Below are 22,815 nucleotides of genomic sequence, written 5' to 3' on the forward strand. Positions count from 1 at the left end.
TATATCTCCTGTAGCACTCTGAGATTCTCACGAATGTAGAGCGTGGTACAAATTGAATCCATTATTATTATTATTATTAATTGCAACCAATAAAAAAACAAGCATGATTTAGCAATCCATGAGTGCGTGCCCTCTCTCTCTCTCTCTCTCTCTCTCTCTCTCTCTCTCTCTCTCTCTCTCTCTCTCTCTCTCTCTCTCTCTCTCCCTCTCTCTCTCTCTCTCTCTCTCTCTCTCTCTCTCTCTCTCTCTCTCTCTCTCTCTCACACACACACACACACACACACACACACACACACACACACACACACACACACACCTACATGCCAAATTTCAGCCCCCTATGGAGAAAACTGGCTGCTAGAGGGTAGAGGCGACACTTTTGTGGACCAAGCAACCAAACTACTAGCCAACAAACAGAGTGAGCTATAGAGCTGCTGGTCGCAGCTAAAAACATGAATGTTTAGATTGTGAACCAACTGAACTTTCTCCTGCTGAGCTGACGGGATCCCGAGGCTTAAATTTGTTCTTAATTGACCTGCCTGGTTAAATAAAAAAGGTTAAATAAAAAAGATTAAATAATGTCCTCCTCACAGCAGAACGATAAGGATGCAGGTGAGAAATCAGCAACATGCCTGTTTAACCCTTTCACTACCGCACTACATAAGGTTAACCCTTTCACTGCCACACTACAGCCGGTTAACCGTCTGTAATGTGTGTGACAGTGAACGGGTTAACCTTCTGTAGTGTGGCAGTGAAAGTGTTAACCTTCTGTGTTGTCACAGTGAAAGGGTTAACGCTTTTGTCGTGTGGCAGTGAAAGGGTTAAGAACGTGTGACTGCATAGAGTTGCTCCTTCCTTTAGAAGAACGCTGGAGCTTCTCTCCTCTCAGCGGCTGCTTTCTGAATGAACTCTGCAGCGTCTCCTCAGGACGGTGGATTACACACCTCGACCAAACCGCTGACTCGCTTCAAAGGGATACGTGAGCTCCCTAAACCCCCCCGCTGAGAGGGAAGCGTGTTACTGTCGGCGTTCCCAAGCGTTCCCCACAAACAAGCCTTATTTCGGGGGATTTTGTTTTGTCCCTCCTGGGCTGGAGTATAATCACTGTTCATTTCACACGTACAGGACAAATCACATTAGTGCTGTTATGAGTCGCAGACAGGGTCTGGTGCACTAGGGGTTTTGGGTGTGGGGGGGGGGGGTGGGGGCTTGGGCATGCATGTTGAGGGGGAAATCATCTCTCAGATCAAGGATTGGACGGGGGACAACAGGAACAGATACAGGACAAGGAACATGTGTCTGCCCCCCCCCCCCCCCCCCCCCCCCCTTGTGTGTGTGTGTGTAGCCCCACCTCACACCCACCCCCTCCCCTTACCTGAGGACCACTTAACTTTTCGAGTGGACTCTCCACGCAGGGCAGAGCCACCATGGGCATGCCCAGCACAGACTCAGGCCGCTGGGGCCGCGGAGGAGGGGGAGAGGCCTTCGTCTGCTGGAAGTTATTGATCACGCAGGTCACCTGGAGGAGGAGGGGGGGTGGGCACAGGCGGAGAGAGAGAGAGAGAGAGAGAGAAGAAGAGAGAGATAGAAAGAGAGAGAAAAGGAGAGAGAGACACACAGAGAGAAGAAGAGAGACACAGAGAGAAGAAGAGAGAGACAGAAAGAGATAGAGAGAGAGAGAGAGTCAGACAGATGTATGGAAAGAGGGAGACAGGTATAGGAGGGGAGACTCCAGGTGAAATGGGTGACTTGTGTCTGAACCATAATCCCATAATCTGCTTCTCTACTCATTTCCATCCCATTCAGATTCCTATACCCCCCGGCCCCCACACTATGCCACCATTCTTACTACAGTATATCATTCGATCTCTTTACTCCATCCCTCTAAAACCCCCACCATCCATCCATCCCTTCTACCCTCTATCTCTCCATTATCTCCCACCATCCTTCCATCAATCCCACCATCCTTCCAACTTTCCCTCCATTCTCCCATCTCTCCCACCATCCTTCCATCTCTCCCTCCATCCTTCCATCTCTCCCACCATCCTTCCTACTTTCCCTCCATTCTCCCATCTCTCCCACCATCCTTCCATCTCTCCCTCCATCCTTCCATCTCTCCCACCATCCTTCCTATTTTCCCTCCATTCTCCCATCTCTCCCACCATCCTTCCATCTCTCCCACCATCCTTCCATCTCTCCCTCCATCCTTCCATCTTTCCCTCCATTATCCCATCTCTCCCTCCATCTCTCCCACCATCCTTCCATCTCTCCCACCATCCTTCCATCTCTCACACTGTCAAGTTGTATGTGTTTTTGTTTGAATATTGACCTTGTGCTCTATCCCCAACTTGGAAGGATGTTTGCTTGCTCACCCGAAGGGTTAACTGGATTTCACTCAAGAACCAGACCGAGAGTCTAGAATGACCTTCTTTCTCCATTTATTGATATTCAAAGGTTTTTTGCATTCCTTCCTACTTCAGCCATTTTTAGCCAGTAGATGGTCTTTATATGGTTCTACTATTTGCATTTGGCAATTAGCAATTTAGCAATTTAGCTAAAAAACCTTTAGAACAAAACACAGAAAAATAAAATACACATTGGAAGTTTAAAGTTAATTAACTTACTCTACCAATTATGTCGCCCCTTACGTGACTGCGATGTGCAAGCCTGGGGCTTTAGTGACCGCAGTCACTCTCAGCTGTGCCGCGACCAGGCTAAAAATAAAGTACCAAGCGGTGATCGGGGGCTGGGGGTGGGTCAAAAATATATCAGATATGAATTTCAAAGATACCCAGCGTACAATATGGGTTTAACACAGCTTTACAGTGGGGTCTGGAAGCTCGGAGTTGCTAATAAACAGTTTAAATAATTGTTACAAAACGAGTGGTACTCACAGAGCGAACGTTGGCAAGATGGCGTTTTCTTCTTCTGCCGCTATTTGGCTGCCTGGTGCGCATGCGCTGTGGCACCAACGGCGGAAATGGACGTTCGCTCTGTGAGTACCACTCGTTTTGTAACAATGTTTTAAACTGTTTATTAGCAACTCCGAGCTTCCAGACCCCACTGTAAAGCTGTGTTAAACCCATATTGTACGCTGGGTATCTTTGAAATTCATATCTGATATATTTTTGACCCACCCCCAGCCCCCGATCACCGCTTGGTACTTTCTTTTTAGCCTGGTCGCAGCACAGCTGAGAGTGACTGCGGTGTGCACATCGCAGTCACGTAAGGGGCTACCAATTATGCATCATACCACTCTAAAATCTATGCAATGTACAAAGATAATTACTCTCTTTTGACTACTTTAAATGTGGGCTAGTGAGGGCTAGTGAATGTAACATACTTTAAAGTAAACACTTAACCATACATAAATACATTCCCAACTAAACACTTAAGTTAAACCATACATAAATACATTCCCAACTTAACACTTAAACCATACATAAATACATCCCCATATATACACACAATCAAATATCCTTACCGGCTGCCTATGCAGGTTGTGAGCAAAGCACATGCACAGTCCATGTTGAATGTCTACAGACTGGTCTGCTAAAAGCAGTACTACCAGCTGCCGCTGATTGAGTCCTGATTGGCGTGGCAGTCAGTGAGAGTTAATTGGTTACCAATCAGCCCGTGTGAGAGCAGTTTTGCCCTGACAGTGTGTTAGTGTTTGTGTGTGTATGTGTATGTGTGTGTGAGAGAGAGGGAGGGGGGGGGGGTGCCATGACTGGATCATGTGTGGGTTCAGAGGTTGGGAGAACTAGTTTGACTTGACACACACCATCCTTCCATCTCTCCCTCTATCCTTCCATCTCTCACACCATCCTTCCATCTCTCCCTCTATCCTTCCATCTCTCACACCATCCTTCCATCTCTCCCTCTATCCTTCCATCTCTCACACCATCCTCCTATCTCTCCCACCATCCTCCCATCTCTCCCTCCATCTTTCCCTCCATCCTTCCATCTCTCCCTCCATTGCTCCCTCCATCCTTCCATCTCTCCCTCCACCCCTCCTTCCATCCTTCCATCTCCCTTTATCCTTCCATCTCTCCCTCCATCCATCCCTCCATCCTTCCATCTCTCCCTCCATCTCTCCCTCTATCCTTCCATCTCTCCCTCCATCCTTCCATCTCTCCCTCCATAGTTCCCTCCATCCTTCCATATCTCCCTCTATCCTTCCATCTCTCCCTCCATAGTTCCATCCATCCTCTCAGCTCTCCCTCCATAGTTCCCTCCATCCTCTCATCTCTCCCTCCATCTTTCCCTCCATCCTTCCATCTCTCCCTCCATTGCTCCCTCCATCCTTCCATCTCTCCCTCCACCCCTCCCTCCATCTCTCCCTCCATCCCTCCATCTCTCCCTCCATCAGGTGGAGTGTAGGGAAAGTTGAGTATAGGCAACAGAGTTCAAAGTCATACAGTATGGGTAACAGAGCCTGGGGTGTAGGCAATAGAGTCAGAGTTCAGAGTTTATATGGTACAGAGTTCAGGGAGATGACAGCGGAGGGAAAGAAGCTGTTCCTGAGTCTGCTTGACTCGGAGTGGAGGTCCCTTTAGCACCTCCCGGAGGGGTGGAGGGCAAATAGTCCATGATTGGATGTCCTTGACAGTGCTGTGTACCCTCCTCAGAGACTGTTTGTGATGGATAGATTAAATTGCAGTGATGTACCGGTGATGCGTTTCCTCAGTCACCTCAGGAAGAAGATGCGCTGGTGAGGTACTGGACCTCCTCCCTATATGTCGACTCATCGTTGTTTTTGATGAGGCCCACCACCGTTGTGTCTTTTGGTGTTGGTGCCATGTATAAGAGTGCAGTTGTGGGTGAAGAGGGAGTAGAGAAGGGGGCTCAGCACGCAGCCTTGTGGGACGCTGGTGTTCAGGGTGTGGATAGCCCCTTTCGTGACTGCGGTTTGCAAGCCTGGGGCTTTTGTGACCGCAGTCACTTGCTCATGGGACGCGACCACTTTAGAAAATACCAACCAAGTGTGAACGGGCGTGGGCGGTGGGGGGTGTGTCAAAATATATCAGATATGAATTTCAAAGATACCCAGCGTACAATATGGGTTTAACACAGCTTTACAGTGGGGTCTGGAAGCTCGGAGTTGCTAATAAACAGTTAAATCATTGTTACTCCACAAGTGGTACTCACAGAGCGAGCCGTGTATTTCCGCCATTGGTGTCACCGCGCATGGCGCACCAGGCATTTCGCTGCCTGGTCCAGGCATTACAGGCGGAAATACACGGCTCGCTCTGTGAGTACCACTCGTGGTAGTAACAATGATTTAAACTGTTTATTAGCAACTCGAGCTTCCAGACCCCACTGTAAAGCTGTGTTAAACCCATATTGTACGCTGGGTATCTTTGAAATTCATATCTGATATATTTTTGACACACCCCACGCCCGTGTTCACGCTTGGTTGGTATTTTCTAAAGTGGTCGCGTCCCATGAGCAAGTGACTGCGGTCACAAAAGCCCCCAGGCTTGCAAACCACAGTCACGAAAGGGGGCTAGGGTGTGGAGGGAGGTGAAAATAATAGCATATTTTCTTAATAATACCACAGGATTTCAATATGTGCTTTCTAACTGAGTTCATCATCAACTTGAACTCCCCAAAACTTCAGAACAGAAACTTGTTTAACTATATTTCCATCAATATTTAAGGATTGTATTATCTATATTATATTTTCTCTTTCCACTATAAATCATGAAATTAGATATATTTACATTCAGAAATAATTTGTTCCTTTCACACCAATTTAAATATTCTCTAAAGACCATTTTCTGCCTTCACTCATATAGACTATCCACGTTTTTGTTTGACAACACTAGATTTGTATCATCTGCAAACGGTATAGTCCAGTATAGTATAGTCCATCATTCCCTCCATCCTTCCATCTCTCCCTCCATACTGTACCTTCTACCCTCCATTCTTCCCTCCCTCCCTCCCTCCCTCCCTCCCTCCCTCCCTCCCTCCCTCCCTCCCTCCCTCCCTCCCTCCCCTCCCTCCCTCCCTCCCTCCTTCTCTGCTCACCAGGAACACAGCGATAGCTTCCTCCGGTGAAGAATCCAGCCAGGACGTCTGCCCAGTGGTTGCCGGGTACTCTGCCACCCTGACCACGCCCACCAGCATGGCCAGACACAGCAGGGTCAGACTGACCGTGGGCTTGGTGAGACGGGTGCCTTTCGTCCTGAATATCAGTGTCACGTACATCTACACAAATACACGTATACACAAGACAGAATTGTATTATATTATAATGTATTGTATGTGGGGGGTCCAGCTCGATCTTGCTTAAAATATGTAAATATAGTACTTATCGAACACAAGAAAAAGGTAAATATTGTATGTTGCGTTATAGCCAAAAGTTATATATTGACATATTTATGAACATGTACAATGTGTACGTATTACAAATAAGTAATATGTTGATGTATTTCTTTTACTTTTAACATTTTCAGAAAACATTTGAACCCAGGGCGTTTGCACGGGAGACAAGTGCCTTCACCTCAAGACACACTTTTTTGATATCGTTGCCCAAACCCTAACCCAAACCCTAACCCAAACCCTAACCCTAACCCTAACCTTAACCTTAACCTTAACTTTAACCTTAACCTTAACCTTAACCTTAAAGGGGAGATGAAGCATTGAACAATATGATCCTAGTTTGTTTGTTGTGTACCTTGTGTAAGACATGGTCCTATACTGCCCTGTCAAGGCTAACCGCAGTAACTCGAAAAAAGTCAAAATTTTGTTATGAGTGAAATTGAACTTGTCAATAAATGTTTTATCTTGTGACCAAGTTTCAGATGTTAATGTCGCTCAGTTTTGGAGATATGGGGTTTTAAAAACTGCAGTAACTACAAAATCACACTCAAAACCCACGCAGTAACTTCCAAACAGTGAAACTGAGAAAAATTGCTTTAAAGTGTTTTGATTGCCATCCAAAATGTGTTATAGGTAGATAGATGATAGTACCCAGATTTAACATGTATTAATGAAGTAATCTTTAGGCATACAAAAATATGACGTAATTATTTTAATTAACCCAAAAAAAGCAGATACTGCACTCTGCTGCACGATTTCCTTAAATAATTATACAGGTAATAGGCAAAGTGCAGTAACTTCAAATACAATGTTGTTTTCCCTCCAGCTTTCTTAACTTAACCTAGCCATTTTGAAAATGAAATTTAACACCTGAATATATTGGAATGATGATGATCCAAATAAAATGGCTAAATTCAAATAGCCTAACAATTATACAAATATATAAATATGTCTCGGAACATTGGCTGTTGCGTTGTTGCAAACCGGGGAGGTGTGAATTAATAATATAATAACAGGCTGAAAAAACAATTAGTCTATTTAAACACAGCGCGTAAAATATCGGCTAAACAGTGCGTAAAAGTGCGATGTCTTTTATGCTGCGCTCTGACAGCACTCCATCGTGGACACTGTGCAGCCAGCTGAGGCACGTGGGCCATACATCCCAAACTTTGTAATCCTGCGTCTTTCATGCATTTGACCACGTTTCGGGCATTATCTCGGAGTATGACATGAATATTTTCTTTCGGAATATGCCACGTCTGGAACATATTCTCGAATGCTGTTGCCAGCGCTGCAGCCTGCAGCAGGCACACACGCACGCACGCACGCACGCACACACGCACGTAAGCACACACACACACACACACACACACACACACACACACACACACACACACACACACACACACACACACACACACACACACACACACACACACACACACACACACACACACACACACACACACACACACACACACACACACACACACACACACACACACACACACACACACACACACATATATAAATGGTATAAAGAAATTACCCATTCACTCACACACCGATGGCGGAGGCAACCATGCAAGGTGCCAACCTGCTCATCAGGAGCGATTAGGGGTTAAGTGTCTTGCTCACGGACACTCCGACACACTGCCCGTGAGGAGCGGGAATCAAACCGGGAACCTCCAGATTACCAGACGACTGCTCTACTTCCCGAGCCACTGTCGCCTCATATATATATATACTGTAAGCCTATGCATTGCAGAATAACAATAGTTTAAAAAACAAATACATCTCAGTTAACTTCTCTTTCAATCACCAACACCTGGAATGTCCTCCAACTGACTCTAACGTTGGAGGTTCTAGCTTCTCTTGCGGCATTTAAAAGTATGACTCCAACCTCCACTGTGTATCAACTTGGAATTTAACTTGGGTCTTAACTGATTTGTATTGTTTATTCTTATTTGTTGTGCCTGTATGTATGAATCTACTGTTAACTGTGTCTTGTTTTGTAAGCTCGTGGCTGCTGTAAATGAGGGTTGAACCTCAGTGTCTCACGAGTTGAAATAAAGGTTTGAAATGAAATGAAAATGAAAAGTTGTTATCTGTGTCAAGCCTGAGGCTTTTCTCTATATATATTGTTTTATTTGTAAGATATATATTTACTGTTGACCTTATAGTGTTTTATTGTTTTATTGTTCACCCGTATATGCTCCTTGTATCGCTGCTGCTTACAGCGCGCATTGGAACGGAGACAAAGTTATACCGTTAGTTTTGTATACAGCCGAGCCACTCAACACATATTGAACGGAGAAAAAGATAACCGTTAGTTGGAGAATAAAAGTGAGGAGAGAGAGGTGTTTTGCTACAGCGCTGTGGTGGTAACGTTAGTGCCGTTATTAGTTGGAAACGGTGTTGTGGTGTTGCCAAGGGAGAGGAGGAATACCATACTACCGCATCGATCTGCCGACGGCGACGGGCAGACGATAACAGAGAAAGAAGAGACGTTTAGACTGAGTTCGGTTGAGGCTGAACTCATATAGCAACCAACGGACTTTAGGTGATAGCCTAATCTATACCTTTCTGTTGAACTAATTATAATTATTAATCTGGACCTTCAGAACATGCAGTATTATTAATTTGCTCAAATGTCGTGGCCTCACACAGTGCCAACTGCAGGTCTCGCCATCTCAGGTGCCAACTGCAGGTCTCGCCATCTCAAAGATGACAGAGCATGCAGCCTCCCCCTGTTGGGGTTGCTCAATGCTGTAAAATATTACATAAATGTGTTTTTATGAATAACGATATTTGAGGAGCCTAATAATATTGCTACAGCATGCAATTCTCTGAGGTGGGAGGGTCCGCCTCCGGGTGAAACCATCTCTGTGACGTCAGCAACAAAATGGCGGTGCACATGTTGATAAATGCTACATAAATGGACATAACAAATCGTTTTTTCTTAGAAATGCCTTATTTTTATAACGTGATTTTTTCTGTGGTTTATCTACTAATTTGATGCTATGACTATGTTTATATCGCTATGCTTCATCTCCCCTTTAACCTTAACCTTAACCTTAACCCTAACTTTCTATCTTAACCATAACCGTAAAAAATTACAACGAATTATCATCATAGTATTGTTGTGTTTGTATCAGGGTGGATGGGTGGTTTAGTCTAGTGGTAAGATACTTTTGCAGATACAAAATGTTAATATATTACTTATGGCTATAACATATGTACCTTTTTTCCTGTGGTCGATTAGTACTTTATTATTAGTACGTTTTCTGATGGGACACATGTTGGGGGTCCACAGCCTACTGTGTGTGAATGTGGGGGTCCGTGACGTGAGGAACCTACCACTGTGTAGACGGCGGAGAAGACGCTGATCGCTGCGTCCTTGGAGGGGAAGGATTTGCGTGCGGACATGACGACCAGGGGGTTCCCTGTGCAGGCGCGGCGCTCCGTGATGTACTGCATGGTGGACTGGCAGCCCAGTGCCGTGTAGTTGGGCCGGCACGCAGACAGGAAGTGAGGCGTCTGGTTTCCTGTCACCACCTGGCCCGCATTGGCAAAGATGGTGGTCGTGAAGAGGCCGAAGGCGTAGACTCCTGAGAGAGAGAGAGAGAGAGAGAGAGAGAGAGAGAGAGAGAGAGAGAGAGAGAGAGAGAGAGAGAGAGAGAGAGAGAGAGAGAGAGAGAGAGAGAGAGAGAGAGAGAGAGAGAGAGAGAGAGAGGGGCAGAAAGAGAGAAGGGAGATAGAGAGAGGAGGGGGGGTAGAGAGAGGAGGGAGAGACAGTGAGAAGGGAGGGAGATGGAGAGGATGGAGAGAGAGACAGAGAGAGGAGGGAGAGACAGTGAGAAGGGAGGGAGAGACAGTGAGAAGGGAGGGAGACGGAGAGGATGGAGAGAGACAGAGAGAGAGGAGGGAGAGACACTGAGAAGGGAGGGAGACGGAGAGGATGGAGAGAGAGACAGAGAGAGAGAGGAGGGAGAGACAGTGAGAAGGGAGGGATACCGAGAGGATGGAGAGAGAGACAGAGAGAGAGAGAGAGGAGGGAGAGACAGTGAGAAGGGAGGGAGACGGAGAGGATGGAGAGAGAGAGAGGAGGGAGAGACAGTGAGAAGGGAGGGAGACGGAGAGGATGGAGAGAGAGAGAGGAGGGAGAGACAGTGAGAAGGGAGGGAGACAGAGGATAGACAGAAAGTGAGAAGGGAGACAAAGAGAGAGGGAGAAAAAGGGGGGAGACAATGGTGATGGAGTGAAGTGGAGAAGAGTGAGAGATGAGGAGGGTGAGAGTGAGAATGAAGGAAGAAAATAGTAGTGAATGAGAAAAAAGCGACACAGCGGCAGCGACACACATGTAAGAGAGGGAATATGGTAATGAAAGAGTGATATAACAGATTAAATGAGAGGATAATGTGTATTTCTTCCCAAAGTAGCTCAGACAGGTGATAGCTGAGGTGTGAAATTGCAACGGAAGCCGCGCTCACCTGATCCGCGGGCCATTCAATATTCATTACGCCGCTATCTGCCATCATCGTGAATGTCTTACATGAAAGTTTATCATCCAATTAAGATCTGTACAGACTGCTGTTTCTAAAGTTTAAAAGTATAACATGTCTGGCCCAGGGAACTTTTCCGCTACGATTCCCCTATTTTACACCTCTATCTCTCACTCATTCTCTCTCTTATTCTCTTGCAAACTCGTGTCCGTTCTGAGGGCCGATTGCTTGGCACCGGGAAGCACGGTATGGCTGCTTGCAGGGTTCTAGAGAAGCACGGTATGGCTGCTTGCAGGGTTCTAGAGAAGCACGGTATGGCTGCTTGCAGGATTCTAGAGAAGTGCGGTATGGCTGCTTGCAGGGTTCTAGAGAAGCACGGTATGGCTGCTTGCAGGGTTCTAGAGAAGCACGGTATGGCAGGTTCTAGAGAAGCTTTGTATGGCTGCTTGCAGGGTTCTAGAGAAGCACGGTATGGCTGCTTGCAGGGTTCTAGAGAAGCACGGTATGGCTGCTTGCAGGGTTCTAGAGAAGCACGGTATGGCTGCTTGCAGGGTTCTAGAGAAGCACGGTATGGCTGCTTGGGGGGTTCTAGAGAAGCTTGGTATGGCTGCTTGCAGGGTTCTAGAGAAGCACGGTATGGCTGCTTGCAGGGTTCTAGAGAAGCACGGTATGGCTGCTTGGAGGGTTCTAGAGAAGCGCGGTATGGCTGCTTGGTGTTACGATGGGTGGCGAGGGAAGGTGAGGAGAACCCAGATGCGGAACCACGATAACGAGAGAGAGGAGGCAGAGACGAAGGAGTAGTATATAATGAAGGGTATTTACTGAGCAAGCCGGTACACAACAGCACGTTACAAGGACAAACAAAAGCGAACTGTAAAACACGGAAAAACAAACCTCGGCAGAGCTGGAAAACAGGACTAGAACAGACAGGAACAAACTCACGGGGAAATACAGGGTAAACAGCAGATAGGGAGCTTCACAAATGATAAACAGAGACACGACAGGATACCGGGGTAGAACGGAGACAATGAAGCCACAAGGAGATCAGAAACAAGCAGGTATAAATACTACCCCTGATTGAAATGAATAACAGCTGGCGAGCCCAGGCAATAAAACAAAAACGGCAAAATCTGAAACACACTAGGAATACACCAAACTAGACACAAAAGGCATAACCATAATACAACAACCAGACAGGAGGACGACATCAAACAAGGGAAGGGAGAGCCAGAGACAACATGAACAAGGACATAACGTTAATCATATAATTTAGCCATAAATATATAATAGCGTGCACAATCTGAAGGTGCCCGCCAGAGGGCAGCAGAAGGCCACTGTTCACATTGTTCCAACTGTCCACTGACACTTGGAGGGTTCTAGAGAAGCATGGTATGGCTGCTTGCAGGGTTCTAGAGAACCATTCATCCAATCGACTTCACTCCCATGGGTCCACAGCAATACCAAATGTGCCAAATGTCAATGATGCGGAAGAACGGTTCTCGATATATCTGAAGGACAGTCAGACACACAGACAGAGATTCCTTCCATCATAGATAGATGTTGCAAAAAAGGAATAACATATTTGAGGTTGTGCACTGGTGTGCTGATAATATAATTATCTGCTATATAATTTGTATTGTACAGTATAATAGTATTGTACAGTATAGTAGTATAGTCAGTACTCGAGTTGTGAAAAAAAAACAGGGGGGATGGTCAGAGGTGCAGATCTCATGACAAGTTTGGGGGGGACGCAGAGTAGGAGGGTCTGGGGGCATTGTCCCTGGGTAGAACATTTTAATGATTTTAATACGCAAATGAAGCTTTTAGGAGTATTTTGAAACTAGAATTACAGAGCGGGAGTAGATACACTACTTTTGATATCACATATTATTGGGGGGGACTGTTGAAGTTAGAGGTTCTATGTAGGATTGCAAGTAACTGTCTAACTGCATATATAACTGTTTCCACTAGAGGGCGCTCTAGGCGGAGCCACACATGGTACCACCAGGTGGCGAGTATTTAAAGAGATGTCTCCTCCCCCTCTATCTCTTTTCCCCCACCTACCTCTCACGGAGAGGAGGACTCATGTGCTGCTGTTTAACATGTGAATGAATAAACCACGCCAAAGGCTAAATATAGAAACCATGCCTCTTTTTTTTTGTATTTTATTTTTTTATTCTTTTTTAAACAAACATATAAACAAACATGACAACACACGATAAGATATACAAGCATTAATTGTCAGGGCACATCCAATGGGATCACCTTTTGGTTAGTTGTTTTATATAAGATGTACCCATAATACCTGTTATCTAAAAAAAAAACCTACATACATATGCTCAGCTCGAACCCCCCCCTCCCGGACCCCACCTTGAGAAGTACCTCCACTATCCCTCGCACCTAACCAGACACTACCATTATAAGCTAGCTTTTATTCTCTCCACCACTTCTAACCACATTGACATTTTGGATTCATTGAGACCCAGAATTCTTGCTGTAGATATTTCATGGTAAATTACATCGAGATATGTCAGAAACCAAACTTTACGGCACATTTTTTCCGGTTGAAACCAGCGTGATGCGATCAGCTTTTTGGCTACTGTGATACCCGATAAAACCAATCTCTTTAGCTGTGGATTCACTGCAAACTCAAAAACATCATTCAACAGCAATACCGAGGGGTGTACAGGTATATTCCAAGATACGAGTTTTGATATTTGTTGGGTCACATCTTTCCAGAATGCCTTAACTGGTGAGCAGTCCCAATACATGTGCATAAATGTCCCTTCGTCCCCATTTGTACATTGGGTGCATTTGGAATCTTGTTTGAGCCCCATTCGGCACAGTCTTATAGGAGTCAAGTATGTCCTGTGAATATAGTTAAGATTGATTTGTTGATGATCCGGGTTCCTTGATGTAAGTCGGACATTTGCCCAGGCTCCTTGCCAATCAAAGTCATTTTCCAGGTCTGGTATATCCCTCCTCCAGACAGAGTCAAGTTGGAGGGTTTCATACGAGGACGTTAGTAATTGATGATAAAATTCTGAAACAAAACCTCTCGATGTCTCTCTTGAGTAGAAGAATTTGTGGTATCTGTGGTGTTCAATTGGTCTGTCTAATGGAACACCGTGAGACTTTAAACATAGCTCTAACTGTTTGTGAAAAAGCCATGTGGACTTGGTGAGATTAAATTTTTTGCGTATTTCTTTATCACTACAAAAACCCTGTTTGTTAAAAATATCCCCTAATGAGTGTATGCCTTGCTCTTCCCATATAGGGAATCGTATAGGTCGTTTTCCAATTAAAAGAGCATTGTTATTGAATAAGGGAGTATGATTGTGCCATTCTTGTGGGTTAGGATTTTTTTTTTGTGATTCACGCCATATCCGGATCGCATGAGTAATTATGGGGCCAAATTTTCGTTCACAGTGCTTGATTGGTAGTTTAGTGTATGCTATGTCCTTCAGTCTATGTGGGGCTACTATGTTTTCTTCTATTTTTCTCCAAGATGCTAATGCTTGGGAGTCAAACCATGTTGTCAATGGACTTAATGAGTACGCCTTAAAATATAGGAAAAAATCTGGAAATGCCATGCCACCATCTGCTTTATTTCTCTGTGCGGTGGATCTTTTTATACGTGGTGGTTTGTTATTCCAAATAAATTTGTATGTGGAGGAGTGTAATCTTTTCCAGTAACCCTCTGGAGGGGGTAACGGTAGCATTGAACAGAAGAAGTTGATTTTAGGTAGTACATCCATCTTAACTATTGATATCCGTGCTTGTACTGTGTTCTTAAGTTTTGCCCATCTATCAAGGTCGTCTTTGATTTTGTTTTGGATTTTTGTGTAGTTGTGCTTCACCGTTTGTCTTATGGTAGGGAATATTTCCACTCCCAAGCATCTGAAATGTTTTACCATCGGTATCTGTCCTGGGAGGGTTGTATCTTTTTTTGCAGGGGTGTTAAGTGGAAGGAAAGCCGACTTCGGCCAATTTATCTTAAATCCCGATAAATCACCAAAGTCCTCAATCAACTTGAGCAGATGAGGCAATGTGGTGTTGGGGTTTTTCATGAACAATATTACATCGTCCGCATATAAACAAATTTTTTGTTGTGTGCCCTTGATTACGATAGGTTCTATGGATTGGGATTGTCTTATATATTGTGCTAACGGCTCTAATGATAGATTGAACAGACCGGGACTAAGAGGACAACCCTGTCTGGCAGAGCGTGATACCGGAAATATTTCAGAGATGATTGTGCCTGTTATAATCATGGCCGATGGGTCTTTGTATAATACTTTAATCATATCGATGAATCCTTTTCCTAACCCCATCCTTTCTAGCACTGCCCACAGATACGACCATTCCAGCCTGTCAAAGGCCTTCATAGCATCCAGGGACAGCATCGCCTTAGGTATGGTGTCCTCTTTGTCGGCATCAAGTACGTGCAGTATACGTCTTATGTTCTCAGTGATCAGGCGGCCTCCTATGAAGCCAGTTTGGTCCGGGTGAACTAAAGACGTCATATGCTTTTGTAATCTGATGGCTAATACCTTAGAGTACAGTTTGATATCTGTTCCGAGGAGGCTTACAGGTCTATAACTACCGCACTCGTTGGGGTCTTTGTCTTTTTTAAGGAGGACTGTTATGAGTGCAATATTGTCGGTTTTATGGAAGTTCCCCTCCTTGACTGAGTATAAGATCATATTTAGTAATAAGGGGCCAATTATGTCCCAACAAGAAAGGTACATTTCTGATGGGAAACCGTCTCTTCCTGGAGCCTTACCACTTTTCATTGCGGTTATGGCCATCTTGAGTTCCTCTAGTGTGATCGGTATTTCTAACTGTTTAGCGTCATCCTCTGAAAGTTTAGGGAGAATAATTTGATTAAGAAATGTGTCCATTTTGTTTTGATCGAAGGTAATTTCTGATTTATATAAATCGGAGTAGAATACTTTGAATGTATCGTTTATTTTTACCGGATCTGTTACAAGTACTTGTTGTGCTCTAATGGTAGTTATATCTGCAAATGTTGCATTAATTCTTAATCGCATGGCTAATAGGTGGCTGGGTTTGGAACCATGGGAGTACTGCTGTTGTCTTGTGCTGCGTATTTGTATTTCCGATTGTTGTCTGTATATGTCATTGATCTCTATTTTTAGTACGTTAACTTGATTTTCTAGTCGAGTTGAGTTGTTGTATTTCAGAGAATTAAATAACGTTGAGTAAAGCGTTTCCAGCTCATCCAGTTTTGTGTTTTGATTCTTGCGCATTTTTGAGGAAAAGCTATCCGTGAAGTCTTTGATCATTCCCTTTACCGACATCCATATTATTCTGGGGTCTTGCACCGAGTTTGCATTCTCCCGTTGGAATACTATAAGAGCTTCTTTGAGTTGTGTAATGAATTCCTTGTTGTTAAGCAGCAACGAGTTAAATCGCCATCTTGGGGCTCGGGAGGATAGTATACCAAATGTACCTTTAAGGAGTAAATAACAGTGATCTGATAGTGCGTTGGGTATCATTTCCACTTCATAATTATCAAATAGTCTCTGTGATGCAAAGACATAATCTATTCTGGATAGTGTCTTATGTCTCGCAGATCGACAAGAGTACTTTCGGGTCGTGGGATTAAGTAACCGCCATAAGTCCTTTACACCTGTAATCTTTGACCAATCCTTTAATGCCTTCGATGAATTCTTTTGTTCGCTGGAAAAGGCGAGGTAAGATTTGTCTATCCTTGGGTTCCAGATGGCATTAAAATCCGCTCCTATTATAAATGAGTAATCGGGAATGTCTAACATTGCATTGGTTAGTGTAGTGAAGAAATCTTCTTCGTACAAATTTGGGGCGTATACCGCTATCAACGCTATTTTCCTGTTCTTATGTTCAATCTTAGCTATAGTTATCCGACCTTCTACATCAGACCATACTCCCTTTAGTACAATATTCAACTTACGTTTAACGACTATTGCTACACCCCGAGTTCTCGTACCAATAGAGGAGTGACTGATATTATGGTATATGTTGTCCGCTAATTTACCTATGTCTTTCCCTAGAATGTGTGTTTCGCTTAGCAGAGCAATGTCCACATGTTCTTTTTTCATCAGTGTGAGCACGCTTTTGCGTTTAAGTTGGTTATTTATTCCCCCGGTGTTCCATATCATTATATTCAAACTAGCCATAGTCTATACATGTTGCATTGTAATTTTTGGTAATGCTTCTAGAGTGCGAGGCAATACTAGATATACATCCCACTAGTGAGGTCCCGTTGAGAGCCGAGCTTAAAAACATACATATATACAAATAAAAATCCCCTACCCTTCCCTCCCACCGAGAGTCGTACAGGATTGTGTTCCATGAACACAACCTTTGCGTATGACTCTCTCCCTTGCACCACCGGATATCCCAGAATGATCCAATTATCCTTAACATTCCTATGTATACCATAGGATCTAACACTCTAAATTCTACCATAAGTAGAATGTCGACTGTGGCTTGGCCACTTACCCGTAAAAAATAAATAAATAAAAATTTAAATGAGATAAACTAAAAATAAAGACCAAAAATAAGCTTCAATTGTCATGCCTTAATCACTTACATTTTATATGAACTTGTAATTTATAGTAATTTATAGTAACCCATGAATAATATGAAGGTATTGAACTGAAGAGAGAGCCTCAATAAATCAGAGAGAGCGGATGAAAAAAAAAAAAAACAAAAAAAAAAAAACAAGTAAAAGGAAGAGAACATTAACTTAGATCTTAAAAGAGCATTGCTATGCTTAAACATCTAAAGTATTAATTGGAGAAGTAGTGAAATTATTTCCCATTAATAAAAAAACAATTTTTAAATACGTATATGCAGCATTTCCCCCGACCGGGGTGGGCGATGATCGTTGTGTAGAGTGATCTTTCAGCCGGCCGGCTATGATGGCTCTGTGGTTTTGCATCTAGATAGCTGTTGATTATTCCCCCGAGGGGCTTCTGGTAGAATGAATGACCACGTATTGCTGATATTCCAGAATGCTCCATATATCAAAGAATGCTTCGATGTTCTAGATTATTCCAATATGTCATTTTTACATTGTCTGAATGTTCCAGTATGTTCTGGAGTGTTCCAATCTTAAATCCAATATGTCCGCAATAATATACACGTCGGGGAAAGCATTAAAAAACTCTGAGCACGTAGGTCTCTCTGTCCCAAATCCTCGATTATTAAAGGTTGTAATATATGGTGACCTTGCATAACTGAAATTTAAAAGGCCATTTATACACTATTCTGCTCCTGTTCAGACAGGAATTTGGCTGCCTCTTCAGGCGATTTGAGGAGAACTTTTGCTCCTTGTTTGTCGACGACGCGAAGTATTGCAGGGTATATTAGTAGGGGTCTGTATTTCCCCAGGTATAGTTGAGACATCACCGTCTTGAACTTGGCACGCAGTTCCACTACCTCACGACAATAATCTTCAAAGCAGTGTATTGGTACCTCCATGTGTTTCAGATTGCCTTTCATCCTGCGAATTTCACGCATAATCATTTCTTTTATTCTGACTTGGCGCAGTACAACTAATATCACTCTGGGCTTAGCGTTGTTGTCACTGGAGCGGGGTCCCAATCTGAAGCACTCATCCACCTCCGGTATTTTAGGAAGGATTCCTGTTCCCAAGATTTTCTGTAATTCTGTGGCAAACTCTTCAGGGTTTTCACATCTCACTGATTCGTCCAGACCGACAATGCGAATATTCAGCCTGCGTTTTTGATATTCCATCTCGAATATTTTGGCTTTCTGTTCTTTATTGATTCGCGTGAGCTCCTCCGTTATTTCGCTGAGCTCCGTCTTGATTTCATTGTAGTTCCCCTTCATCTCAGCAGTTAGGTTAACTGTGTTAGCCTCTACTTCCTTGTAGATGTGAGTGAATTTGATTTCGTGGGCTTCCACTACTTTCTCCAGAGCCTCGGTGCGTTTATTCTGTGCGTCGGCGTCCGCTCTCAGCGCATCAATTTTGCCTTCAATAGATTCTTTAATAGCATCTACTTTTTGAGTTATTATCTTCTGTGATTCTTTGATCATTTCCTCCATTTTCCGGATGATATATTCGGTATCTGCGGAGGTCTTTGATGGGGTTGAACTTGAAGCGGCCTCTGTCAAGTCAATACTTTCTGCTGTCCGCTGTACGTATCCTGGGTCCCGCGGCGGGACCTCTTCGACTGGTTTTTGGTCTTTCTTTGGGTCTTTCCTTGATGGCATCTCGATTCTTTTGGTCAATATAGTTAGTTGATAGTCTCAGTTGATATATGCGTCAAGTTTTAAACGCATTAATGGTATATAAATATGATTTTAAAACGAAAAAAAAATAACGGGTGAGCAGCTGTGTCACATGCGACCTACTCCATTCTAAAGCTAAACCGGAAGTCATGCCTCTTGACCACATTATTGTCGCCCCATAGCCAGATTCTGTCAACAGGTTATGGGCCCAGATCACGCCGGGGCGAAATAATAAGGGTAGCAAGTTTAGCTAAAGTATAGGCTAGGTTAGCACCGGGAGTACCGCGTGGCTACACGCTAGGCCAACAGGAGCTAAAGCTACGCCCACCATCAAAGAGCAACATGGAATCCAACACGATGATCCTGCGCGTCAAGAGGAAGCGGGGCACCGACCCTACCGACGGGCTGCTGGAGCGCAAGCGGACCCGCCCGGAGAGCAGCGCACAGAGCCCCGGGGAGAACTCGTGGCAACCAAGGGAAGGAGCAAATGGCCCTCATTTAATGGAAAGGCAGAGGACTACGAGCTCTGGGAAGAGCGCATGTTATGCTGCATGCACGGTGTGGGACTGAAAACGACGATCTTGACGGCCCCCACGGGAGACCTGACGGCGGAAGAACAAACCCTGGACGACAGGCGTAACGCAGACGCATACTGTGAGTTAGCGCCACTGCTTGACGACACAAGCTTGGGGCTGATATTCCGCGACACTAAAGACAAAGGCAGAGAAAGCCTGGGGGTGTTGAAAGAGCATTATATCGGGCAAGGAAGACCCCGAGTCGTGGCCCTCAACATAACACTAACAGCCCTGAAGAAGGGGCACACCGAGACTGTGACCCAATACGTCATCAGAGCGGAGCAGATCACGACGCCATTGAGGAGTGCAGGAGAAGCACCAAGCGATGGGCTAATGATGGCGATGGTGATGAGAGGACTACCGGAGCTGTACAAACCGTTCACACTCCTGGTAACACACGGTTCAGCGGACATGGCGCTGGGAAAGTTCAAGGCCAAGTTAAGAGACTTTGAGGCCTCAGAAGGCGGAGGCGGGAGAGAGGGTGCTGAAGGCCCGAGCGACGCCAACGGAGAAGACCAGGCCCATGACGGAGCTGGCGTGTTGGCGATGCGGAGAGAAAGGCCATCTGAGAGGTAACTGCACAAGGACTGTCTGGTGTGGCTTCTGCAGATCCACGAGGCACACAGACAGAGCGTGGATGAAGAAACGCGACCAGGGCGCACGATACGCGCATGGACAAGATGGCGGCAATGGTCGGCGTGAGATGAATCGAGGCGACGCCCGGAGAGTAGCGGGACAAGAGGGCTTTATCCCCAGGGCGCAGACAGTGTACGTCACCAGGCCAACGCAGCTGCAGCAGGCCCAAAGGAAGGGACTGATCGTGGACACAGGTGCGTCGTCCCACGTCATCAACGACAGGAGTCGGTTCAAGAACTTTGACAACACTTTCCGCCCGGAGAGACACAGCATGGAGCTGGCAGATGGGAAGCGCACCTACGGATTGGTGAAAGAGAGAGGAGACGCACAGGTATGCCTCACGGACAGCGGGGGCCGCCGGCGTACAGTGGCGTTAAAGAACGCTTTCTACGTACCATCGTTCCCACAAGGACTATTCTCTGTAATAGCTGCGACTGCGAACGGTGCCAGAGTGTTCTTCATTGAAGGTAAAAATTGTCTTGTAGAGCCCAACGGTATGCGATTTAAAATAGAGGTGTACCAGAGAAATGTATTACCTGCAAACAGAGTGTAATGACAATGACAAGTGTAATGATGACAATGATAAGTGTAAAGTGACTGTCAGTCACGATATTCAGACATGGCATGAGATTATGGGTCATTGTAATTACGAGGATTTACTGAAACTGCAAGCAGTGACAGAAGGCATGCACATTGAAGGTGAAAAGCGTAGACCTGACAAAGAATGTGTAGTGTGCATAAAGGGGAAGTTTGCTCAATCGAAAAACAGAAATCCCACAGAAAAAGTAAAGGTACCACTTGCGCTAGTTAACACAGATCTTGCCGGTCCAGTAAGAAACGAGTCCATAGGAGGCTTTAGATATGTACAGTCTTTTACAGATGTGTGCACAGGGGCAGTGTTTGTTTACTTTCTCAAAGAAAAGAGTGACACACTCCAGGCCACGGAAAGATTCCTGGCAGACATAGCCTCTTATGGTAACGTAGGATGCTTGAGGTCCGACAACGGAACCGAGTTCACAAACAGAGAGTTCCAATCACTGTTGAGGAGGAACAAGATAAGACACGAGACGTCATGTCCATATTCCCCACACCAGAACGGAGTGGCAGAGAGGGAATGGCGCACTCTTTTCGAAATGGCTATGTGTAAGCTAGTAGACAGTAACTTACCTACGAGTCTATGGCACTATGCGGTGCAAGAAGCTGCTTACACCAGAAACAGGTGCTTTAATAAGCACACAGGCACCACCCCGTATACAGCACTGACAGGAAAGAAGTGTAATCTAGCTAGAATGCACAAATTTAGATCAGTGTGTTATGCATACCTGCAGGACAGAGGAAAGCTCGAGTCCAGATGTGAAAAAGGACTCTTTGTAGGGCACGACAAGGGAAGCCCCGCTCTCCTAGTTTATCGTCCCGGTAAAGGGGGAGTGCAGAAACACAGGCTGGTCAAGTTTGTCACAAAGACAACATGTGAGAGCGAGACACAGACAGAGGAGCCAGAGCTGGACTCCAGAGTAAGGTGTGAAGAAACAGAGACACCTCAGCCCAGTGTACTTAGCACGGTCGTGCAGACAAACAGTCAGCCACCCCCGGAGGGCTATGACAAGGAGTACCTGAGGGTGACGTCAAATGCCCCAAGCAGTGGGAGGTATCCCTCAAGGGAACACAAACCCTCAAAGTACCTGACAGACTATGCCGGGAGAGGAAGTGACGAGGATGACAGTACACTTACCACCATTGATTACTGCTACAGGGTAGTCAGTGGGGTACCTCAGACCTTTAAAGAGGCCATAGTGTCCCCTGAATCCAGTAAATGGGAGAGAGCAATGGATGAGGAGATGAGGTCCCTAGAGGACAACCACACCTTTACTCTAACCAAGTTACCAGAGGGCAGACAGACAGTGGGAGGGAAATGGGTGTACTCAATAAAGGAGGGTATTGAAGGCCACGACAAGTACAAAACGAGGTTTGTAGCTAAAGGTTACAGTCAGAGGGAGGGGATAGACTACGGTGAAACATTCTCCCCCACAGCCAATCTGACCAGTGTAAGGGTAGTGATGCAGAAAGCAGCTGAGGACAATTTGATTTTACATCAGATGGATGTGAAGACAGCCTATCTGCATTCACCCATAGATAGGGAGATATATATGGAACAACCTGAAGGTTACGAAAAGAAAGGAGAGAAGCTAGTGTGTAAGCTGGAAAAATCCATTTACGGCCTGAAACAGTCTGGGCGACATTGGAACGAGATGCTTCATACATGTCTCATTGAAGATCACTTCCTACAGAACCCAGTAGACCCCTGTGTTTACTCAAGGGAGTCAAAAGAGTCAGGAAAAGTGATCATCGTCATTTGGGTGGATGATTTGATCATCGCAGCAGACAACACTAGAAACCTAGAACAGGTGAAAGGTATGCTCTCCACCAGATTCAAAATGAAAGACCTTGGAAGGTTAAAGCATTTTCTAGGCATGGACTTTGAACAGTCTGCCGATTGTGTAAAAATA

General features: G+C 45.0%; 1 protein-coding gene across 1 annotated transcript in view; it reads right to left on the reverse strand.

Moving 5' to 3' along the window:
• Nucleotides 1-22,815, reverse strand: part of plppr2a (phospholipid phosphatase related 2a) — a gene marked incomplete at both ends in the record, with an annotated part of 97,904 nt that overhangs the window by 1,695 nt on the left and 73,394 nt on the right. Inside the window, 5 exon segments of the mRNA XM_084328658.1 lie at nt 1,392-1,519; nt 6,034-6,048; nt 6,050-6,097; nt 6,100-6,213; nt 9,688-9,938. Coding sequence (XP_084184784.1) covers nt 1,392-1,519; nt 6,034-6,048; nt 6,050-6,097; nt 6,100-6,213; nt 9,688-9,938 — 556 coding nt within the window.

Source organism: Notolepis coatsorum (genome assembly GCF_963971535.1).
Source record: "Notolepis coatsorum genome assembly, chromosome: 14".
Classification (NCBI taxonomy): Eukaryota; Metazoa; Chordata; class Actinopteri; order Aulopiformes; family Paralepididae; genus Notolepis; species Notolepis coatsorum.